Genomic DNA, 20,977 nt, shown 5'->3' on the forward strand with positions numbered 1-20,977 from the left:
TTTTTTTTATTTTTTTTTATGGGATATGTTTTATAGCAGAAAGGAAAAAAATGTTTTTTTTTCTTTATTAAATTGACGATTTTTTTTTTATAGCGCAAAAAATAAGCCACTGAGGTGATAAAATACCACCAAAAATGAAACTCTATTTGTGGGGGGGGGGGAAAGGACGTAATTTTATTTGGGTACAGCGTCGCACGACTGCACAATTGTCAGTTAAAATAACGGAAAAAAAAAAAAATCGCCTGGTCAGGGAGGGGGTAAAACCTTCTGGGGCTGAAGTGGTTAAAGTAGAAAACATCTTTAGAAATTAAAAAAAAGAAAAAAGAAAAAACGCAGGGGTGATCAAATACCACCAAAAGAAAGCTCTATTTGTTGGGGGGGGGGGGGGGGGAACTATACATTTCATTTGGGTACAGCGTTGCATGACTGCGAACCCGGCAGTTAAAATAGCGCAGTGCCAAATAGCAAAAAATGCCCTGGTTATGGGGGGGGGGGGGGGGTAAAACCTTCCAGAGGGCTAGTGGTTAAACAGATTTTCAAATATTTTTGTAAAAATCTGGTTCCTCAAATCCAGATGACCTTCTTACCTAATGATCTGTAAAGCAGGAGCTGTGAGTGGAGCCTATTACTGACATACGAGGAAAATACATTCCAGTATATTTGCATATCTTCATCTTAGCCGGTCTTGGCTGAAGAGGATGAGGAAGTCCCCGCCCCCTTCTCAGGTGTATATAGACAGGTGAGCGATGAGGATCTGGGACAGGGGTGAGGAGTTGTGTACCTGGTGATATGGAGAGGAGAAATCTGCTGGCCCTGTGCTTCCTGTGTGTCATCCCTGCAGGCAATGCTGATCCGTAAGTTACGTCTTATAGGGACTTATAGATTACTTTCCTTTGTAGTTCCTGTGTACCTGTTGGCTCCATCATATCTATTCATCTGTGTTTATATAAATGTGGTATATGTCTATTTAAAAAAATAATAGTTTTTTATATAATATATATCTATATATATCTATATCTATATCTATATAAAATTAACCATATTTTGTATAAAATCTGAGGGCCAGTTCATGCCACAGTGGTGTGTGTGTGTGTGTGTGTGTGTGCCAATGCATATATACGGCCGGGTGGGAGCCGTCTACTATTATATTTTTGGCACACTGTGCAAGAAGAACAAGTAGTCCAAGGCCGCGTACACACGAGCGGACTGTTCGCCCAACTTTGTCCGCTGAACAGTGTTTCAGCGGACAGTCCGCTCGTGTGTGGGCTTCAGCGGGCAGTTTCAGCGGACAGTTTCAGCGGACAGTCTGACGAATAAAGTTTTTCGGAATTCCCGTTAGACAGTCCGCTGAAACTTGGTTTGAGCAGACAGTCTGCTCGTGTGTAGGCTTGTTCGTCAAACTAAGGCCGCGTACACACGGGCGGACTGTTCGCCCAACTTTGTCCGCTGAACAGTGTTTGGGCGGACAGTCCGCTCGTGTGTGGGCTTTCAGCGGACAGTTTCAGCGGACAGTTTGACGAACAAGGTTTTTCGGAAATTCCGTAAAACTGTCCGCTGAAACCTTGTTTCAGCGAACAGTCCGCTCGTGTGTAGGCTTGTTCGTCAAACAAAGTTGCGCGCATGCTCAGAAAGGATTTTCACGCCGAAAGTTATAATGCAGTGTATAGGACGTCGTATTTTTCGTCCCGTCGTACGTGCCATTCACGTCATCGCGCACGGTTTCAGCAAACTGTTCGTCCGTCGTGTGTGGCCATGTCCGTCCATGCTAATTTTGAGCGGACTGTTTGCCGAAACTGTTGGACGGACAAAGTTGGGCGAACAGTCCGCGCATGTGTACGCGGCCTAAGTCTCGCGCAGGCTCAGAAAGAATTTACACGGCGAAGGTTGCATTGCAGTGTATAGGACGTCGTATTTTTCGTCCCGTCGTACGTGCCGTTCTCGTCATCGCGCACGGTTTCAGCGGACTGTTCGTTCATCGTGTGTGGTCAAGTCCGCTCATGCTAATTTTGAGCGGACTGTTTGTCAAACTGTTTGACGAACAAAGTTGGGCGAACAGTCCGCCCGTGTGTACGCGGCCCAACACTCGGTAACATCAGAGGACACGAATCTTGGAAATTGCCCATTATTGGCCACACATCTTCATATGATCTCCCTTGATTGGCCAGGCATCCTTCATACACTGTTACCAAAAGTATTGGGATGCCTGCCTTTACACCAGGGGTCTCAAACTGTTGGCCCTTCAGCTGTTGCAAAACTACAATTCCCATGAGGCATTGCAAGGCTGACAGTTAGTGCCCGTTCACACAGGGGCGACACGACTTGCAGCGCAACTTAGATGCAACCTGCACACGACTTCAGCAGCGACTTGCAAAACGACGACTGTATAGAAGTCAAGGCAAGTCGCCTGAAGTCGCCCCAAAAATAGTTCAGGAACCTTTTTTCTAAGTCGGAGCGACTTGAGTCGCTCCTATTAGAACGGTTCCATAGTACAGTACAGAGCGCGACTTGTCAGGTGACTAAGTCGCCTGACAAGTCGCGGTAGTGTGAATGGGCACTTACAAGCATGACATCTAACAGCTGGAGGGCCATTGGTTTGAGACACCTGCCTTTACACGCACATGAACTTTATTGGCATCTTAGTCCGTAGGGTTCAATATTGAGTTGGCCCGCCCTTTGCAACTATAACAGCTTCAACTCTTCTGGGAAGGCCGTCCACAAGGTTTAGGAGTGTGTCTATGGGAATGTTTGACTATTCTTCCAGAAGAGCATTTGTGAGGTCAGGCACTGAGGTGGGTGAGAAGTCCTGGCTTGTAGGCTCTGCTCTAATTCATCCTCAAGGCCTTCTGTTAAGGGTTAAGGGCAGCACTCTGTGCAGGCCAGTCATGTTCCTCCACCCCAAACTCGCTCACCCATGTCTTTTCCTGTATCTAAAACCTAATTGGCACCAAGGTTTGATAACTTGGGATTACTGGTCTGCACTCCTCAGCTTTTCTGACATGCAGAATCCTTTCCTGTCCCTAAAGCTGGTCATAATTATGGAACAATGCAAGGGACCTACACAGTTCATGTGTATCTCCCAACTCTCATTTCAAGGCAATGCCCCTGATTTGGAACATAGTCCCTCTGTCCCTAGTTCTTCCTCATTTTGGTCTGATTTATATAGTTATAAACTCATGAACCACTTTATTAGGTACACCTGTTCAATTGCTTTGTAGCACAAATTGCCAATCCACCAATCACATGGCAGGAACTTGATGCATTTAGAAATCTAGATGTGGTGAAGATGACTTGCTGAAATTCAAACCAAGCATCAGAAAGGGGATTTAAGTTACTTTGAACGTGGCATGTTTGTGGGTGCCAGTCAGACTGGTCTGAGTATTTCAAAAACTGCTGCTCTCCTGGGCATTTCACATGCAACCATCTCTTCGTTAGCAGACGGAGGCACTTGGGGAAGAGGGGAGGAGTCCGGTGACATCGATGTCAGTGACTTCACCGGAACTCCCTAAAGACCCGGAAGCCAGCAGAAAGAGTACCGATCGAAAGAATTTTGATTAATCGGGTCTTTTTTTTTTTTTTGAGCAATCGAGAAATGAATCTTTAATTTACACAGCCCTAAAAATAATGTATCTGATCAGATTGGTCATTTGAAGGCCAATCTAAACGGAGATCAGACAGTATGACGGTTCACACTATTTCTGCTCTACAACAGGAGGCACTAGTGATGCCAAATGTCACTGTCTTAACCTTTGTTTCTTTGCTTCCCTTAGTTATTGCCCATCATCCTGAGACATACAATATTCACACCTGTAGCGCACTACTCCCTTGGGAACTGCTGGGCGCGTTTTATACCTTTCAGTTAACTTGTTCCGCCTCTGCACAAATTCCAACAAACTGCAGACAGTCCATGATAACCTTTTAGAAAAACTTCTATTACTTTCTTGAAGAATGTTACATAGCAGTTAGAGAATACATTACCTCTAACACTCTGGTTCCTATTTCTGTCCCGTGTCCTTTCCTGTAGTGAACTGACCAATGCCCCTCTGAAAGACATTGTGGTATGTGGATGTTGGAAGCCCCAGGCCTCACCTGCCTATCTTGATTCCTGCAATCCTCCCGGCGTCAGTTCAGGAAAGTCCTTGACAGATGAGCACTGCTGGGTTGCACTACCTTTTGCTCTCTTCCATCGACAGTCCATGATTGCCACAGAAGGTCGATCCCGGTTTACTCCGTCCTCTTTTCAGTTACTTCTTCCTCAGCATGGTCGGGCACATCCCAGGCTGGGATGCCCGGTCCACCTCTCTGGATTACATTGTGGTTGCTAGGACCATCCAGCACTGAGGTCTCTGAACCCTCAGGCCTTCAAGCCTGCTCCATGTTCATTACATATTTCCTCCTTCTCTGCTTCCAACTCCTTGCATGTGACCTCCAGCTTATATGCGAGTCCTGCCCCTGCCAATGATTGGTCCAGGGCTCTCCATACAAGCTGCCTGTACCCCAGTCCCAAGTCTGTCTCCCTTCCAGAACATTTCCAATGGAAGGTAAAGGGGAATCTTTCTGGGTCAGAGTGCAGGTGGCCACAACTACCTCTACTCTGTCCCTCCCCTCTCCCAAAACGGACAACCAGGCCTAAAAGTGCAAGGCTCTAGTAAAATGTACCTAACACTTACCTTATCTAAACCTATTTAGCACCCACCTAATTGTGGTGGGCACTACACGCCATTGAGTCCATTTCAAATTGTTATATTGCAACCCATGCTCTCTGGGACACATTTTATATCTCAATGTTCATGGCACCCCTATATCCTGTGTAAAGATTTGTGGTTATGGCTCTCCAATCTAAACCGTCACTCAAGGACACATAAATAGAAGGCATTACTTGATGATCTGCTTTCTCTTGGCACATTTCAAGATTACAGCTTAAAGTGGTTCTGCACCGAAAAAAAAAAAAAATTAAAAGCCAGCAGCTACTAATATTGCAGCTGCTGACTTTTAATAAAATCACACTTACCTGTCCCAGAGTCCAGCGATGTCGGCGGCAGATGACGAGCGATCGCTCGTCTCGCTGCTGCCCCCGCCGCCATCCTCTGTCAGGGAATCGGGAAGTGAAGCATTGCGGCTTCACTGCCCGGTTCCCTACCGCGCTGCGCGTCTTTTCTGGTCCCCCGCTGTGTCCTGGGAACTGTGTGTTTCCCAGAACACAACGGGGGGGCGGGGCGTCTGCGGGGGTCTGCGGCGGTCTGCCCGGAAGTGGGTGCAGATACCTGGATTATCCAGGTAACTGCATTGCCCTCCCCCCTGAAAGGTGCTGATTGTGGCACCGGAGGGGGGGAAGGATCATATGAGCGGAACTTCCCCTTTAGGGTGAAGAACCGCTTTAATTGCATGTTCCTTGCTATTCCACCCTTTGTATAATTGTATTAGCTTTTTAGGATGTTTTGATCTCTGTGGTTTCATAGGTGTGTGTTAGTGTGTGAAATTTATGAAAGTCAGCCAAGATTTTTTTTTTTGAGTCTCACAAATGTATCTGTTAGTCGTGGTGTGACCTGTAGGCTAATAGTTACATTAGACTGCAGTTTGGATTTTGGTGCCAAGCTACAACTTTTACCATTTTTTTGTAGATCTCAGTAAGTCTAGTATAAAAAAAAATACTCAAAAAAGCAGATGATGCATGGTAACTTTTTTTTTTTTTTTTTTATCGTAAAGTAAATTGGTCTAATCTGGTGTCTGATATGTGTGTGTGACCTGATGTGCTGAACCAATAAAAATAAATCGGGTTCTGGTGGACCTACTGTAAAGCAAATCCATTTGGATTAAAGTCTAGTATGGCTGGCCCTTGCTCTGGTCCTAGGCTACTACCTCTCTGATTACGACACAAGAAGACACTTGCCCAATGGCAGGTTCATGAATATGTACAGGGGAGAACTTGGTACAAATGTTCATCTTCATGAAGACTAGTCTAACAGCACTGTAGGCAGCCGTCTGTCTAGAGTGCCTTCAGGAGATGATGGTCTTCATCAAGCCTTAATGCAGGTTCCCTTATTCATTCTGTTGTGACTTTATTCATGCAGATTGCTCAAGTCCTGAAGGATGAGGCTTCTGTTGGCTGTATCTGATGCCCTTAACTATTAAAGACTTCAAAAAGTCCTCAAAGTGACCTGAACCTTTGTGCCTGGTGCTAGTCCATTCATGAACCAGATATCTGATTTAGTGGGCAAACTGGATTGGTCTGGCGGTTTGATCCCAGGTTCCATTCTCTGATAGGCACACAATGTTTTCTACGCAGTCAGTAAATGGGCTATGCAGCTCTTTTTATTTTTGGGGAGAACTTGGATAGGTTGATGGCGAGCCTAGGGATACTCCAGTAACTAAACTTGAAAATTAGGACACTAAATGAGGTGCCTTCACCCTGAAGAGTTAGTGTATAGATGAACAGTAAAAAACAGAGGCTCTTTAACAGGCATACAGTCCAGAGTGTACAAATGGTAACTTCTGATCTCCAAGATGGTCTTTAGATCCAGAAGGCTGGTACTCTCTATTTCCTGATCACTTGGCAGCCACGTGCAATGTCAGTCAACTTCTACAATCCAGTTGCTTGTGTCCTGCATCTTTAGGAGGCTTTCTGTAAATGCTCCAGCAGGATGGAGCAGAGGTCTCCCAGCCAAGCCAAAGCTGGGTTCCCACAAAATGTGTTTACGTGCCAGGCAGATGTCCCAGGGATGCGGGTGTAGTTCATAGCCTTCACACTGGGTCTTGCTCCCTCAGGAAAGAGCTCTTGACTCTAGCCCCTTTATACCTCCCCCAGCCCCCTGCTGATCATCTGCTATATTGACCAGGGATTGACTGGAGAACTATTAACATGCAGGCTGAGGTCATATTCTCCCACCCACTATGTCCCAGGGTCCCTTGGAAAACGGTGGGGGGATGGGGGCGGTAGTAATTGAGCCGATAATTAGAGCCAAAAGCAGTCCTAACAAATCAATGCTCTCCCTGGCTACAGGGAGGCCAAAAAACTAAATTTAACAAATGGCACAATGAGGTTCTACATGATATGCAGTGAAATGTTCTTCAAAGAAGCAGACATATGATGACAGTATAGTGTGGGTAGACTTTGGTCTGGTTCTAGGCAGCTCTCTAATCATGACAAAGAGATCCTTCAACAGATGATAAAATTCTGGGACTTGTACTGAATGCCTATTTATCTTGTGTATATTTTTATTTTTGGCAGGCAAATTTCAGTTTTCATCCCTAGCCTCCTAAAAAGTGGAGAGACAGGAAAGACATGTCTGACAGTCAAGCGGCACACCGATCCCGTGGATGTTCAGGTCATCCTTGAAGTTGGTGAAACAAACTACACTGTTATCGATGAGCAAGTCCCACCCGGTGACATCTTTAAAACCTATGAATTGCAGGTTAGTGTTGAGATATTTTTACTTCTAGCTGTGGTGTAACGGGGGTAGGAGAAGTGGTGCCCTTCACAGGAAGGCCTTGATTGGCAGTCAACATTAGCTGAAGGACTCATCCGGTGGATTGAACTTGTGGCTGATGAGCAGATATTCTTATGTATGTATGTATTCCACCTGTTTCCAGGGCATAAATGTTCATGCGCACAATAACAAGTTTATGAAGTAATTAGTATGGCAGCCAGCCAAGGAGAATGCACACCTCTCCATAATGGGGACTGGTTGGTGGAAGTGCCATTAAAGTACATTTCGAGGCTAAACTTGCTCTAGGTAGAATGATGAAGGGTTGGAAGGTGTCAGTTGTTACTTCTCATTGTAGCCCAATCCTCCTGTCTTTGTGACAAGTGTTAAAGACACTAACAGAGGGTCAAAAGGTGTGTGTGTGTGTGTGTGTGTGTGGTGTTAGGCTGAACTGAAACTACAACTGATTCATTTTCCATCCACACAAATGAGGTAGATGGAATACTTCATACCACACACACTCTCGCTTTTCCACCGACATTGAACTCTCACAGCAGGACCTGGTGCTGTCAAAACAAACTGATCTATAGGGAGGGAGAAACCGCACTACACTGGTCTACCCTGTGAATGGTTGTGCAGGGGGGTTGGGTGCTAGATAGCTGACCAAGCTGTGCTCTCATGCCTAGTCTGGTCAGTTTTTAATAGGAAAGCGGAGGGACTGGCAGGAACATGGTTTTCACGTAAAGAAAGCAATACAAAGAACAGGATACGTTTTCATATAAGTACAGCAGGCATATAGCGATAGTGTGAGAAAGACAGGAGGTATGTTGGACCACCGCCTGTCCAGTTCCACAACAGTCCAGCTCTCTACCCTCCTTTTTAGCACAGGGTATTTAAAAGAAGTAGGACTCTCCAAGAATCACACTTTCCTACATGAATGGAGCATCGATCTGCATCTCTCAGGGCTCCATGAGCAGAGAGCTGGTGACTGTCGGTCACTAGTCTCTGCCCCCCCCACCCCTTGCGCTTGAGTACTGAGCCGTGCTGTGGAGGGGGTGAGAGCGGTTGGCTTAGGCTCTCAGTAGCTCACTGAGAGGCTGAGTCAGGTGCCTGTCCAGGGTTGTGGGAGGATCCTGACCATGTTTTAGCGATCTGGACCAGTCTGTGATGTCAGCCGATAGCGGCCTGTAGAACAAACTGCACTCCTGTGATCCAAAGGAGAAGCGCAGCTAAATGAGCTTCTCTATCCTTTTCTGCAGCAAATCAAATGTTTAAGCCCTCAATCAAATAGTAACTGTAATACAGAAATTGCCAGAACTTCAACTGGACTTTACTTGAGGTCACCTTCTTGCTTTGCTGTCTGGTAGAAGTTTATTGGTTGGTGCTCCACTTTAAGACCTATACCTTAGTCTAGTCTAAAGCTGGCCATACAGTAGGCAGATTTTCAAACCTCTAAAAATTCTTAGTGCATCGATGACTTGACAAAGTACACAAAACATGATTTTTATGGCTACAGCACTTTAGCTGTAACTCCCAACATGTTTTGCCCCCATCCTGGGCTTCCTCAGGGATGCCCTCCAATGAATAAAAATCTATAACAATCATATCAATACAAAGGTTTTGTTTTGTGGTGGGCGTTATTTGTTTTTTTTATAAAAAAAAAAAAAATTGAAACAGGGTTAATTTTTGAAAAAAAATTAACTTGCACATTCAACCCAAACATCCTTATTCACCCCAGTCTTTAAGAACAATGTATACTACAATCAGTGATAATTTAGGTAGTCTGCCATCACAGAAAACCCTGGACTTTACCAGACAGCAAAGCAAGAAGGTGACCTCAAGTAAAGGTTTATTGGTTGGTGCTCCACTTTAAGACTATACCCTAGTCTTAGTCTAAAGCTGGCCATACAGTAGGCAGACTTTCAAACATCCAAAAATTCTCAGTGCATCGATGACTTGACAAATTGGATTTTTGTTTTTCTTCGTTTTTAAAATTCTAATTTATGACTTTTTTCTCAAACAAAAACCACATACACATGTCAGAAAAATGTTCATCCTGCTTTTATTTATTTATTTTTTTTTATTTTTTTTAATTCCTCCCACTATGGTTTAAAACTAACTTTATGATTAGCAATTTGAATGTATGAATACACCAAAGCCATAGCGGAGATGTGTGAACCAGCTCTATAGAGAGCCAATCAAAACCTCCTGCTATTGCAAATTGATGCAGAGAAACCACATCTAATTTGCAATGGTGTGAACAAGGTCCCGTTTGGTCTAAGAACCTCCCAGAGTTGGGGACAGCTGACATTCTTCTGTGTAGAGTGGGTTACATGGCATAGTGGGTGTAATGCAAGGTAGATTCATGGGCACTTCTTGACTGCAAAGAGATTGCTTTTCTCTTGAACAGAACTGTGGGGGAGAGGGTTTAGGGCCAGGACACCCTTTAGCGGTTTCAATGTGATTTAGCAGACTCCGTGACTTCTATAGGTAGACAGCCATTCAGGGAAAGGCATTCAGCAAGACACTACATCTGCATGTGTAGGATTGCTGTCTCCTATGGCACAGTTTCTAAAACAAGTTGTAGCGAACGTCTTCTTTACTTCCTCTACAATCACTTCTTGTAGATCTTCACTCCACTGAGCTCCCAGTCTCTCTCACTAGACTTGCTGATCTCCTGAGCTCTTCCAACCTTCTCACCGAGTATCTTCCTCATGCGTCACCCCACTGGCCTGCACAGTGTCACCTCTGCTGTCTGGGTCCCTAGCTTGGCACTCAGATACTCAAGTGTCACTCCTCTGGCCTGCTCGTTCCATAGATGGGCACGCAAAGCTGCTTTGCAAGCATCACCTCCACTGGCTTGACACCTGTTGAAGTTTCCCAATTCTTCACTGTCCCCGGTTGGTGAGAATACTGCTCCAGTACTTGCTTCAGCTACTCACTGTGGTCCCAGGTAATAAAGTGGATGGTCCTTTAGAGGTAACAGCCTCCCTTCTACCTCCAACTCATGACGGGTTCTCCAGCTGGCAGAACCGTCACTTATGATTGGACTGCAATCCCAACCCTATGCTGCTCTCTTGCTTCTGGATAGGCCCTCAGACAGCCTAGCAGCCAGATGTGCCCAGGATAGGCATCAGGCTCTGGCCTAGCAGCACAACACACATCCACCCAGACAGCTGACTAGGTAACGCAGAACTCAGATCACCTGACCTCACCCCAAATGGGCTCTCTCAGCAGGCCAAGGGACCCAAGGAGATCCCTGCCCATTGGCTGAAAAACCCTATCCATTCCTAATCTGTCCTTGCAACACCCTTGTCTTATCTAATGTCACCAGATACCCGGCCATCTAGTGACAGAAGGGAGGTGCAGCAATTCCAGAATTGGGGTGGAATTTATCCCCTAACATTTGGCCAAAGGCAACTATGCCTGGTAGGTAAATGTACTAGCAACCCTGCCTAAACACTAGCCTTAAACTTCCATCTGGTATTACAATATGCAGAATCAGTTCATTAATCCTTTTGTCTCTAATTGTCCTCCATCTGCACAGGTGCCAGAGGTGAAACAACCAACTCCGGTGTTCCTCCTTGTCAGAGCTGTCAGTGGGAGCTACAATTACACAGCTCGCAGGTCCGTGGTCCTCGCTCCAACTGGCAATGTTGCCTTCATCCGGACAGACAAGGAACTGTACAAGGGTGGCCAGAAAGGTACTATATTCTGTAACTTTTATTTTTCCTCAAAGTGAGTACACCCCTCACATTTTTGTAAATATTTCATTATATCTTTGTGACAACACTGAAAAAATGACCCTCTGCTACAATGTAAAGTGGTGAGTGTACAGCTTGTATAACAGTGTGCGTTTGCTGTCCCCGCAATAACAAAACACAACCATTAATGTCTAAACCTCTGGCAACAAAAAAAAGTACACCCCTAAGTGAAAATGTCCAAATTGGGCCTAAAGTGTCAATATTGTGTAGCAACTTTTTTTTTCCCAGCACTGCCTTAACCCTTTTGAGCATGGAGTTTACCAGAGCTTCACATGTTGCCACTGGAGTCCTTTCACTCCTCCCATGACAACATAAAACTGGTGGCTGTTAGAGACCTTGCGCTCCTCCACCTTCTGTTTTTGAGGATTCTCAATAGGGTTTAGGTCTGCAGACCTACTTCGCCAGTCCATCACCTTTTACCCTCAGCCTCTTTAGCAAGGCAGTGGTCGTCTTGACGGTTATGTTGGAATACTGCCCTGTGGCCCAGTCTCCGAAGGGAGGCGTTCTGCTTCAGTATATCTCAGTACATGTTGGCATTCATGGTTCCCTCAATGAACTGTAACTCCCCAGTGCTGGCAGCACTCATGCAGCCCTAGATCATGATGCTCCCACCACCATGCATGATTGTAGGTAAGACACACTTGTCTTTGTCCTCCTCACCTAGTTGCCCCCCCACACACGCTTGCCACCATCTGAACAAAATACTTTTATCTTGGTTTCATCAGACCACAGGACCTTAGAGTAATCCATGTCCTTAGTCTGCTCGTCTTCAGCAAACTGACGGCTTTCTTGTGCATCATCTTTGGACAAGGCTTCCTTCTGGGACAACAGTCATTCAGACCAATTTGATGCAATGCGTGGTGAGCACCTAAAGGCTAATCCCACCCCTTCAACCTCTGCAGCAATGCTGGCAGCACTCGCATCTATTTCCCAAAGAAACCTTTAGGATTTGACGCTGAGCACGTGCACTCAACTTGTTTGGTTGACCATGGCGAGGCCTGTTCTGATTGGAACCTGTCCTGTTAAACCACTGTGTGGTCTTGGCCACCATACTGCAGCTCAGTTTCAGGGTCTTGCCAATCTTCTTATAGCTCTTTATGTAGAGCAACTTTTTTTTTTTTTTTTTTATCCTCAGAATTCTTTGCCTTGAGGTGCCAAGTTGAACTTCCAGTGACCAGTATGAGAGAGAGCAATGGCCCCAAATTCAACACACCTGCTCCCCATTCACAACTGAGACCTTGTAACCCTAACGATCCACATGACACCGGCAAGGGAAAATGGCTAATTGGGCCCAACTTGGACTTTTTCACTTAGGGGTGTACTTTTTTTATGCAGCAGTTTAGACGTTAATGGATGTGTGTGGTATTTTTGAAGGGACAGTAAATTTACAGTTATACCAGCGGCACAGTGTCATCTTCATGTGACAATACTGAAGAAATATAATAAAATACCCAACCTTATCCGGGGCTCTGTTGGACACATTTGCCCTCGCTTGTCCAATGGCAATTGTTTCCCCAGATGGGAAGTGAAGGTAAATTTGTAGCTGACACAGACAAGTTGACAGGGCTTCTAGCCTTCCCCCTACTTTAAGAGGGATGGGGATGGGGGGAGGGGGGAGACTTGATATCTCTGTCCCTGGTGCAGATTTGCTTTTCCTGTCTGCAACAGCCCTGAAGGAACATTTCTAATGTAGCCCCCCCCCCCCCCCTCCCCAGCATCAGGGAGGGCTGACATTTTACATCATGGTGCTGGTTCTTGGGCATGGTGGGTGTGGACAGGTGTAGAAAAGATGGGCACCAGTCACTTTTAGGATGAACAAAAGTGAGTTTCTCTCACAACAGAAAAATGCTTGTTGTGCAGGACACCCTAGAACAATATGCAGACAGATCAGCAGTCTCCAAAAACAAAACCACAAGGTATACAGAACAAGGGCCTTAGGCCTGCACCCAATGTTCTGTACCTACGTAGCAACAGCTGTCTCCTATAGCAACCAAAACCACACCACTGTGCAGGGTTTCCTTGGATGAGTCCACCTTGCTGCTTTCCCAGTCTCTTTAGTCCCCAGCTCATGAAGAGTAACCTCTGGTACTTAATTTCAGAACTCCATCCTTTTCTTCATGCCCCCAGGCAACAGGAAGCTCCCCTCATGCCCCCAGGTGAGGAACAATCTTTCTCTGGCAGGCCCTAGGCCTCAGACTCCAGACCTCACATCCACACCAGACCAAAGTCTGGGTGAGCGGACCCTGATCACCTGACTTCCTCCCAAATATATACTCTTTCCCAGCATGCTCAGTGGCCTGAAACTCCTGATTGGCTGAAAGAGATGCATATTCAGAACTTGATCTTGCTGTGGCTTCATTATTACGAATGGCAAAGAAAACAGTGCCACCTATTGACAGAATGGAGGAACCAGACCCGGGGGATGGATCGTACGTGAGAGGAGAGGGGCTTGACGGCAGCACTCACGCGAGTGGATGGAGGAGGCCCCACCGAATCAGCTGGAGCAGAGCGCAGTGAGAGGGGACGACGCTCCGTAAATGAAGCCGCATCTCATCTTGCTGTCCACACCTGCCTGCCCGCCCGTACGAGCCTGGGAACATCGCTAGCAAGACCCGGAGACGTGCACTGATGGTGGATGGTACAGAGAATCCCGCCAGCATGTGGGAACCCCCTGATTCCCCCCCCCCCCCGCCCTCCTGCTCCCGCGATCTCCCTGTAAACTGACGGACTTTGAAAGAAAGAGCTACGGACAGGTCAGATTATAGTACTTTTCTCATTCTTTTGGGTACACCTGTGTGGCAAATTGTGGCTTGCTAAGGCCTGAGACATATAGCAGGAGTATAACAGAAGCGCAATTACTACCAGGAAGTCCCTGGAGCTCTGGAGTCTGGATGAGTGCTTAAAATGAATGAGTGTATGCGAACCTGCCAGAGGTGGCTGATGGACTGAAAAACTAACTAGAGCCCCTATAAGGCACTCTCCTGATATATATGCTGAAAAGCCCTGCTTATGAACTATTCCATATTACGAACTGTGTCTTTTTTATACAGTACTGAGTAACTTTTTGAATAAGACCCCCCCTTGGGTTGGACATTCGGATATCTGGTTTGATGGCCATTTAATAGTATGCCAGCTGTGGGGTACACCAACTTGATATAAATTTTGATCTAACTCTGACTTAAATCGCAAAGGCAAGGATATAAAGTGATGAGTACTGGGTCACAGAGAAGAGCAGGCTGCATAGTGCCCTGAGATCTGAGCTAATTACTAGCTAAGTACTAGAGAATACATCTCTGAGGAAAGGACCTAGACACTTGTACCCGTCCCCAGTGGGGTATTAAGATAGGAGTGTTGACCCCGGTCTACCCTTTTTTTTTTCTCCCTACCTCATAGAAGCAATTAAATAAGGGGGGAACCCTGGGGAGGAGAAAGACAAAGAGGGACAACATGAGGGGAAGAAACCAAAAAGCGAATGACTCTAAAGCCTCGAGAGCCTAAATACAAGCACGATCCAGAAGTACCTCAAGGAAACAAGTCAAAAAAGCCCCGGTTTAGAAAAAAATGGGGTGGAAGGGAGAGGAAGAAAGAGGCAACAAAACCAGCCGGGATACTGGGAGACACCTCCGGGGAGGAGACGGACTCAGATTTGGAGGGTAAAAGAAGAGAGCAGAGGGATACCTCTCAAATACCAACAAAAGGCGAAATGCAGGAAATGCTCAAGAAACTAGAAAATACAATTAAAGCAGAGATCTCAACTGTAAGGGCGGATATGGGACACCTGCTAAGGAGAATAGAAGAAGCAGAGGAACTAATGGGAAAACGGGCCCAGGAAATACTTGAATAAAAAATTCATGCAAGAAAAATGCAAGAGGTTCACAGGGACATTTTATATAAATTGGAGGAACAGGAAAACCAGAGCAGACGCCAAAACTTGAGGATTAGAGCCTTGCCAGAGCAGCAGGGGGAAGATTTAGGAGCAAAAATGGGGAAAATATTTAACCCTATCCTGGAAGAGAGGAAGGTTAAGAGCTGAAGATAGAGTGAGGAAACCCCCAGGATTAAGGGAAGAGGTACCGAGAGACGTGATTTATAAAATTTCACCTTTACGAGGATAAAGCCAAGATCTGGAGTAAACTTAGAGGGCTGACTCCGGCACAATATGATGGGACAACGTTGCAAGTCTTTACAGACTTGTCTTCGGGGACTCTGGCGCGGAGAAGACAACTAAAACCTCTATTGGAACAAATGAGACGAGCAAACATAAGATATAGCTGGGGGTTTCCGGCAGCCCTTTTAGTTCAAAGAGAGGGAAGAACTATTAGGCCAAAGTTCCTAGACGAATTGGAGGACTTTTGTAATAAATTGGGAATACCAACCCCCAAGATCCCCAAAGATCCACGCAAATAATTAACGAAAATGACTGTTGGATGATGGGGGGGAGAGGACGATGATGGTTTTGGCTTTGGTCTTCTAAGCCTTTCATCCGTATTTTTGCAGAGGGTGGATTGGTGGAGGGAATAGGCAGGGCCCTGGCTTCACCACTCCTTGTCTGTAATGGGTGATCCCTACTCCTAAGGGGGAGAGGGGGTACAGAAGTGGGGGGCCGCAGTCGGAGTCACACCCTGGTAGGTAATGCTTGCAGAAGGGAGTCGAGCCCCTAATGCAAAGTAAAGGCCAGGATTGGGCCGGGGGAATGCGGGAGGGGCGGGGGGTAGGAGGGAAAAGTGGGAGAAGATATTCCTTGCAGAGGGGGGGAAGAGAAGAAAAGAAAAAAAGGGAAGGAAAGGTGAAGGAAAAAGAAAAAGGGGGTCCATTTTACAGAAGTAAAATTTATGTCATATAATGTAAAGGGTCTAAATTCTCCTGATAAAAGGTATAAACTTTTAAAGGAACTGCAGCAATATGGAGCAGAAGTGGTGTTTCTGCAGGAGACCCATTTAACTCATGATACCAATACTAAGCTATATTCTGATAACTTCCCGAATTGGTTTTAGGGGGATTCTCCAATAAGGAGGGCCAAGGGAGTGGCGATAGGTTCACTTTGCTCGATAGGCTGACCGACCCCGAGGGCCGATATTTGTTCCTGAAGGGAGAATTAGGGGATAGGATTTTTACTTTGGCAAACGTATATTGTCCAAATTAAAACCCCATAGGATACCTGAAACAAACCCTGAGGAGATTAGCAGATTTTAAGTCAGCTGATGTAATTTTTTTTTTAACAACATGGTTGGTTTTATTGAGAAGACAAAACAAAACAAGCAATATGCAGACATCTCAGTAGACTGGTACAGCACAGAAGTAATCCAAAAATAACACAACGTAGCAAACGAGCCAGAACAGCAAATCTACAGAAAAAGAGAATGTTCCCATACAGCAGACTCACATATAGACCCATAACATACCCTTACCAAAAGTACAAGTACGGAGGAAGGGGGAGAGGGGGAGGTGGGGGGGAGTGGCAAAGGGGGGAGGGGGGGGAGGGGGAGGCCCAACGTCAACATCCCAAGAATTCAAAACTGTTCCTCCCAAGGTAACCATACCCGGTCAAACTTCTGCGGGCACCCTCTAACCAGATAAGTCAACTTGTATAGGGGGAGGACAGCATTAACCGCAGCATCCCACAATTCCACCGTAGGGGGCGAGGACGATATCCAGTGCCGGAGAATCTCCCTCCGGGCGTAAAACACCAGGAGGGAAAGCAACAGCTTACTGTACCGTGGGCGCTGTTCATCCTCCTGAATCCCCAGGAGGGCGAACTCAGGCGTCATGGGAACCGTCAGTTGCAGGCGAATGTTTATACAGTTGAAAACATCCCTCCAGAACTGAACAATTCGGGGGCAATCCCAAAACATGTGTAGAAAAGTGCCTTCAGGGTAATGACACCTGGGGCATTCCGGGGACCGATGAGGATAAATTCTGTGCAGCCTCTGCGGCGTAAAGTACACACGGTGTAAAAATTTTGTGTGTATCAGCCGGTCCCTAGAGGAGATCAGCAGCCGGGACCCATCCTCCAAATACTCCTCCCAATCCTGCCTATCCAATCCAGGGATGTCCGCCTGCCACTTGTCCCAGAGGGTGTTCATCCTAGGAGAATCGGAGCACAACAGAACCAGCGTGGTAAGGGTCTTTTTGAGAGATTCCTGCGCCAGGGCATCTTCTACCGGGTCCACACACAGCACAATAGGCCTGGGAAACTGTGCCCTGGCCGCATGGCGCAATTGATAATAACGAAACAGCATGAACCCAGGAAGCCCCGATCTTTCCACTAGACTTCTAAAGGGCAGTAAGGACCCCTCGGCATAAATATCTCTGAGGGTCCGAATATTGTACCGGGCCCACAGCTGCGGGTCCGGAACCGACTGGAAGTGGGGGTGACTCGGGTTACCCCACAACGGAACAAAGGGCGAGTATCGATCCTCCCGAAGGAAGCGCCTTCTAGCCACCGCCCAAGCCCGCAAGGTCGTCGCAGTAGCCGACAGAAGAGAACGATACGCCCTAGGACCCCTGTACACCAGATTCCCGAGCTCTCGCATGGACCCCAAGGCCGCCGCCTCCAGTCCCACCACCGCATTAGCCCCCGACTGTTCAAACCACCATCTCACCGACACTAGAATCGCCGCCCAGTAATACACCTGCAAGTTCGGCAAAGCCAAGCCCCCGCACCGAACCGGCAACTGCAGGGTAGCTCTGGCCAGTCTAGGGGCCCTGCCACTCCACAAAAAAGTGCTCAGGTATCCCTCCAGCTCCCTAAAAAAGGAACTAGGGAGCCACACCGGGCAGTTGCGGAACATATACAAAAAGCGCGGGAGGAACATCATCTTAAAAATATTAATCCGACCCAATAGGGACAGGGGTAAATCTTTCCACTTAACACAATGGTCCTTAAATTTCGCCACCAGGGGTTGAAGATTAAGCCGACGAAATGTCCGAGTCTCCCTCGCGACCAACACTCCCAGATATTTGAACTCTTCTACCCAAACCAGCGGGGACGGTGTCTGCACCGCCCTCGCCTGCGAATCCAGAGGGAATAAGATAGACTTAGACCAATTAATCTGGATGCCCGAATATCTGCCAAATTCGGCGAAAATAGCTAGGGCAGCCTGCAGCGAGGCCCCCGCATCCACTAAATACAACAGGGCATCATCTGCATATAGCAATATTTTCTCCTCCAGAGGGCCCACCCGAAGACCCTTGACCGCCGCCGAGTCCCTAATTAAAATCGCCAAGGGCTCAAGGGCTAATGCAAAAAGGCTGGGTGACAACGGGCACCCCTGCCTGGTGCCCCTCTGGAGGAGAAAAAAATCGGAGAGGGTGTCGTTCGTACGAATCCTGGCCCTCGGACTCCCATAAAGCAACTGTAACCAACCTAAAAATTTAGGACCCAGCCCAAACCTCCGGAGCACTTCCCAGAGGTAGGCCCACTCCACTGAATCAAAAGCCTTCTCTGCATCCAGAGAGGCTATGACTCTAGTGCCCGTGTTGTCATGAGACATGTCCAAGTTAAGAAAGAGCCTGCGAATGTTGATATCAGTGCCCTTCCCCGGCATGAACCCCGTCTGGTCCCGGTGGACTAGGTCCTCCAGCACCTGCATCAATCGGCATGCTAAGATTTTTGCTAGCAGCTTAGCATCTGCATTAAGCAGCGAGATGGGCCGATAAGCCGCACAGTCCTCAGGATCCTTACCGGGTTTGGGCACCAACACCACCACCGCCTCAGACATGGAATCCGGGAGAGAGCCCAACTCCGCAAACTGGGAAAAAAGGGAGACCAACCTCGGGGCCAATAATTCCTGATGGGCAGAATAAAATTCGATCGGGAGACCATTCGGTCCCGGGGCCTTACCCGCCTGCATACACCCCATTGCCACCTGCACCTCCTCAAGAGAAATATCCCACTCCAGGTCCTCCCGCCGAGCCGGGCTCAGGCATGGGATGTTCACCCTATCCAAGAACCCAGCCAACTCCGCCTCCGAATAACTGACCCTAGAGGAGTATAGTCCCCGATAATAGTGCAGAAATCGGTCGTTAATCGCCTCAGGGGTGGTCAGGGGGGCACCCCCGGCATCCCTCAAGCGCCCTATGTGGGTCACCGGACACTGTCCCTTGGCCAGCCAGGCCAAGAGCCGCCCATTCTTATCTCCATATTCGAACACCTTCTGGGCACTGGATAACATGGACTTCTTGGTCAGGTCAATCCTGAGCAGCGATAACTCCCGAAGGGCACCCTGCCAAAGGGAGTAGTTATTAGGTTGCGGGTTGGCGACAAACCTCCCCTCCAGATCTCGCGCTCATTTCTCTAATTGCCGCAGAGACTGCACATATTCCCTCTTTCTTTTACCAATCCTTCGCATGTATTCGCCCCTAACCCAGGCCTTGAATGCATCCCAGACACATAAAGGGTCAACCGAATCTTCATTGTGTAACCAGAAGTCGCACAGCGCCTCTGGGATCTCATCCCGGATGCCCACCTCCTCAATCCAGTACTTCGACAGCCTCCACAATCTCGGTCCCGACACCCTTTCCCCGCCAACCGACACCAACAAGGGAGCATGGTCCGATATACCCCGGGAGAGGATCTCCGCAGAGACCGTCTCCCGAAGCACAGCGGAGGACGCAAAAGCCATGTCCAACCGGGACAGTGTCCGATAGGTGGCGGATAGGCAGGTGAACTGTGCATCAGAAGGGTGGAAGTTCCTCCATAGGTCCGTTAACCCAAATGCAGAGGCCCAGTTGGACAATCCACAACTGGACACAGGGGAGGGATGAAGTCTGTCCAAGGTGTTAGACATAACTAAATTGAAATCCCCAACCAGTAACACTCTCTCCACCCCCAACTGGGCCACCACCCTCATCAGTGTAAAGCAGGGCACTATCCGCCGGGGGGGCAAATACAGGCCCACAATAACGAAGGGGATGCCGGCAATCGGCGCATGAATCAAAACATAGCGACCCTCCGGATCCGTTTTGATCAGCATAGGCCGAAAGTCCAGTGATTTGAGCACTAACACACTAACACCTCTAGCATAGCTAGAGTAGGAGGCATGGTAATGCGCTCCCACCCATGCCTTCTTCAAACCTAAGATCTTGGAACCAATAAGATGCGTTTCTTGGAAAATGCAGATTTTGGGAGTGTATCTGTGCACAAATTTAAATACCAGGGAGCGTTTCACGGTGGAATTGAGGCCACGGACGTTCCAAGAAAGAACTGTCAAATCAGCCATGATCTCCGCTCCGCCATCTGATCAGGATCCTCCACCTCTTAGCAGATAAACAGCCCACATATAAAACCCACTCATGTCTTCCCAAACCAACCAAACTAATAAAACAGAACTTAAACATTCCCAAACCCAGTAACCCATGGGTCGCAACAGGCGTCCCCTCCCCGTGCACCTCCCAACAGTGGAGGGCACATACACCCCCGAAAAACAAACATGAACAAGTTCAGATGGGGTTAATGGCACCGGATTCGCACCCGCTCAGGGTTGCACCAACAGTCTCAACCACAGAACAGTGGAAGAATGTGAAGATTAAAAACTGCAGTCAACATCTCCGTCCCGAGATGCTGGAGTACGGAGAAAAATAGGAAAATACAAAAGTATATAAGTGCCACGAAAAATAAAAGAAACCAAAAGAAAATGTCTCAGTATGGCAAAAAAAGTCCAGAGAGACCCCCAGGAGTAAAACAAAAGCTCCGGGGCGATAAGTCCCAGACAAAAGTACGTAATTAGTGCCACCCAAGGGAGCCCAGCACAGCCAGAGTAGGGAACAAAACAGGAGGGCAGAACACAAAAA

General features: G+C 47.4%; 1 protein-coding gene across 2 annotated transcripts in view; it reads left to right on the forward strand.

Annotated features, from left to right (window-relative positions):
- Positions 1 to 692: 692 nt before the first annotated feature.
- The window catches only part of LOC143930927 (ovostatin-like), a 113,078-nt gene continuing 92,793 nt past the window's right edge, over positions 693 to 20,977 (forward strand). For both annotated transcript variants that reach the window (XM_077455616.1, XM_077455617.1), the window contains exons 1-3: positions 693 to 854; positions 7,226 to 7,409; positions 10,969 to 11,125. In XM_077455616.1, the coding sequence (XP_077311742.1) occupies positions 790 to 854; positions 7,226 to 7,409; positions 10,969 to 11,125 (406 nt within the window). In that variant the 5' untranslated portion in view covers positions 693 to 789. The remainder of the gene's footprint in view (positions 855 to 7,225; positions 7,410 to 10,968; positions 11,126 to 20,977) is intronic.

This window comes from Lithobates pipiens, unplaced genomic scaffold (genome assembly GCF_037356315.1).
Source record: "Lithobates pipiens isolate NorthernLeopardFrog02 unplaced genomic scaffold, aLitPip1_a1.2 Scaffold_25, whole genome shotgun sequence".
Classification (NCBI taxonomy): Eukaryota; Metazoa; Chordata; class Amphibia; order Anura; family Ranidae; genus Lithobates; species Lithobates pipiens.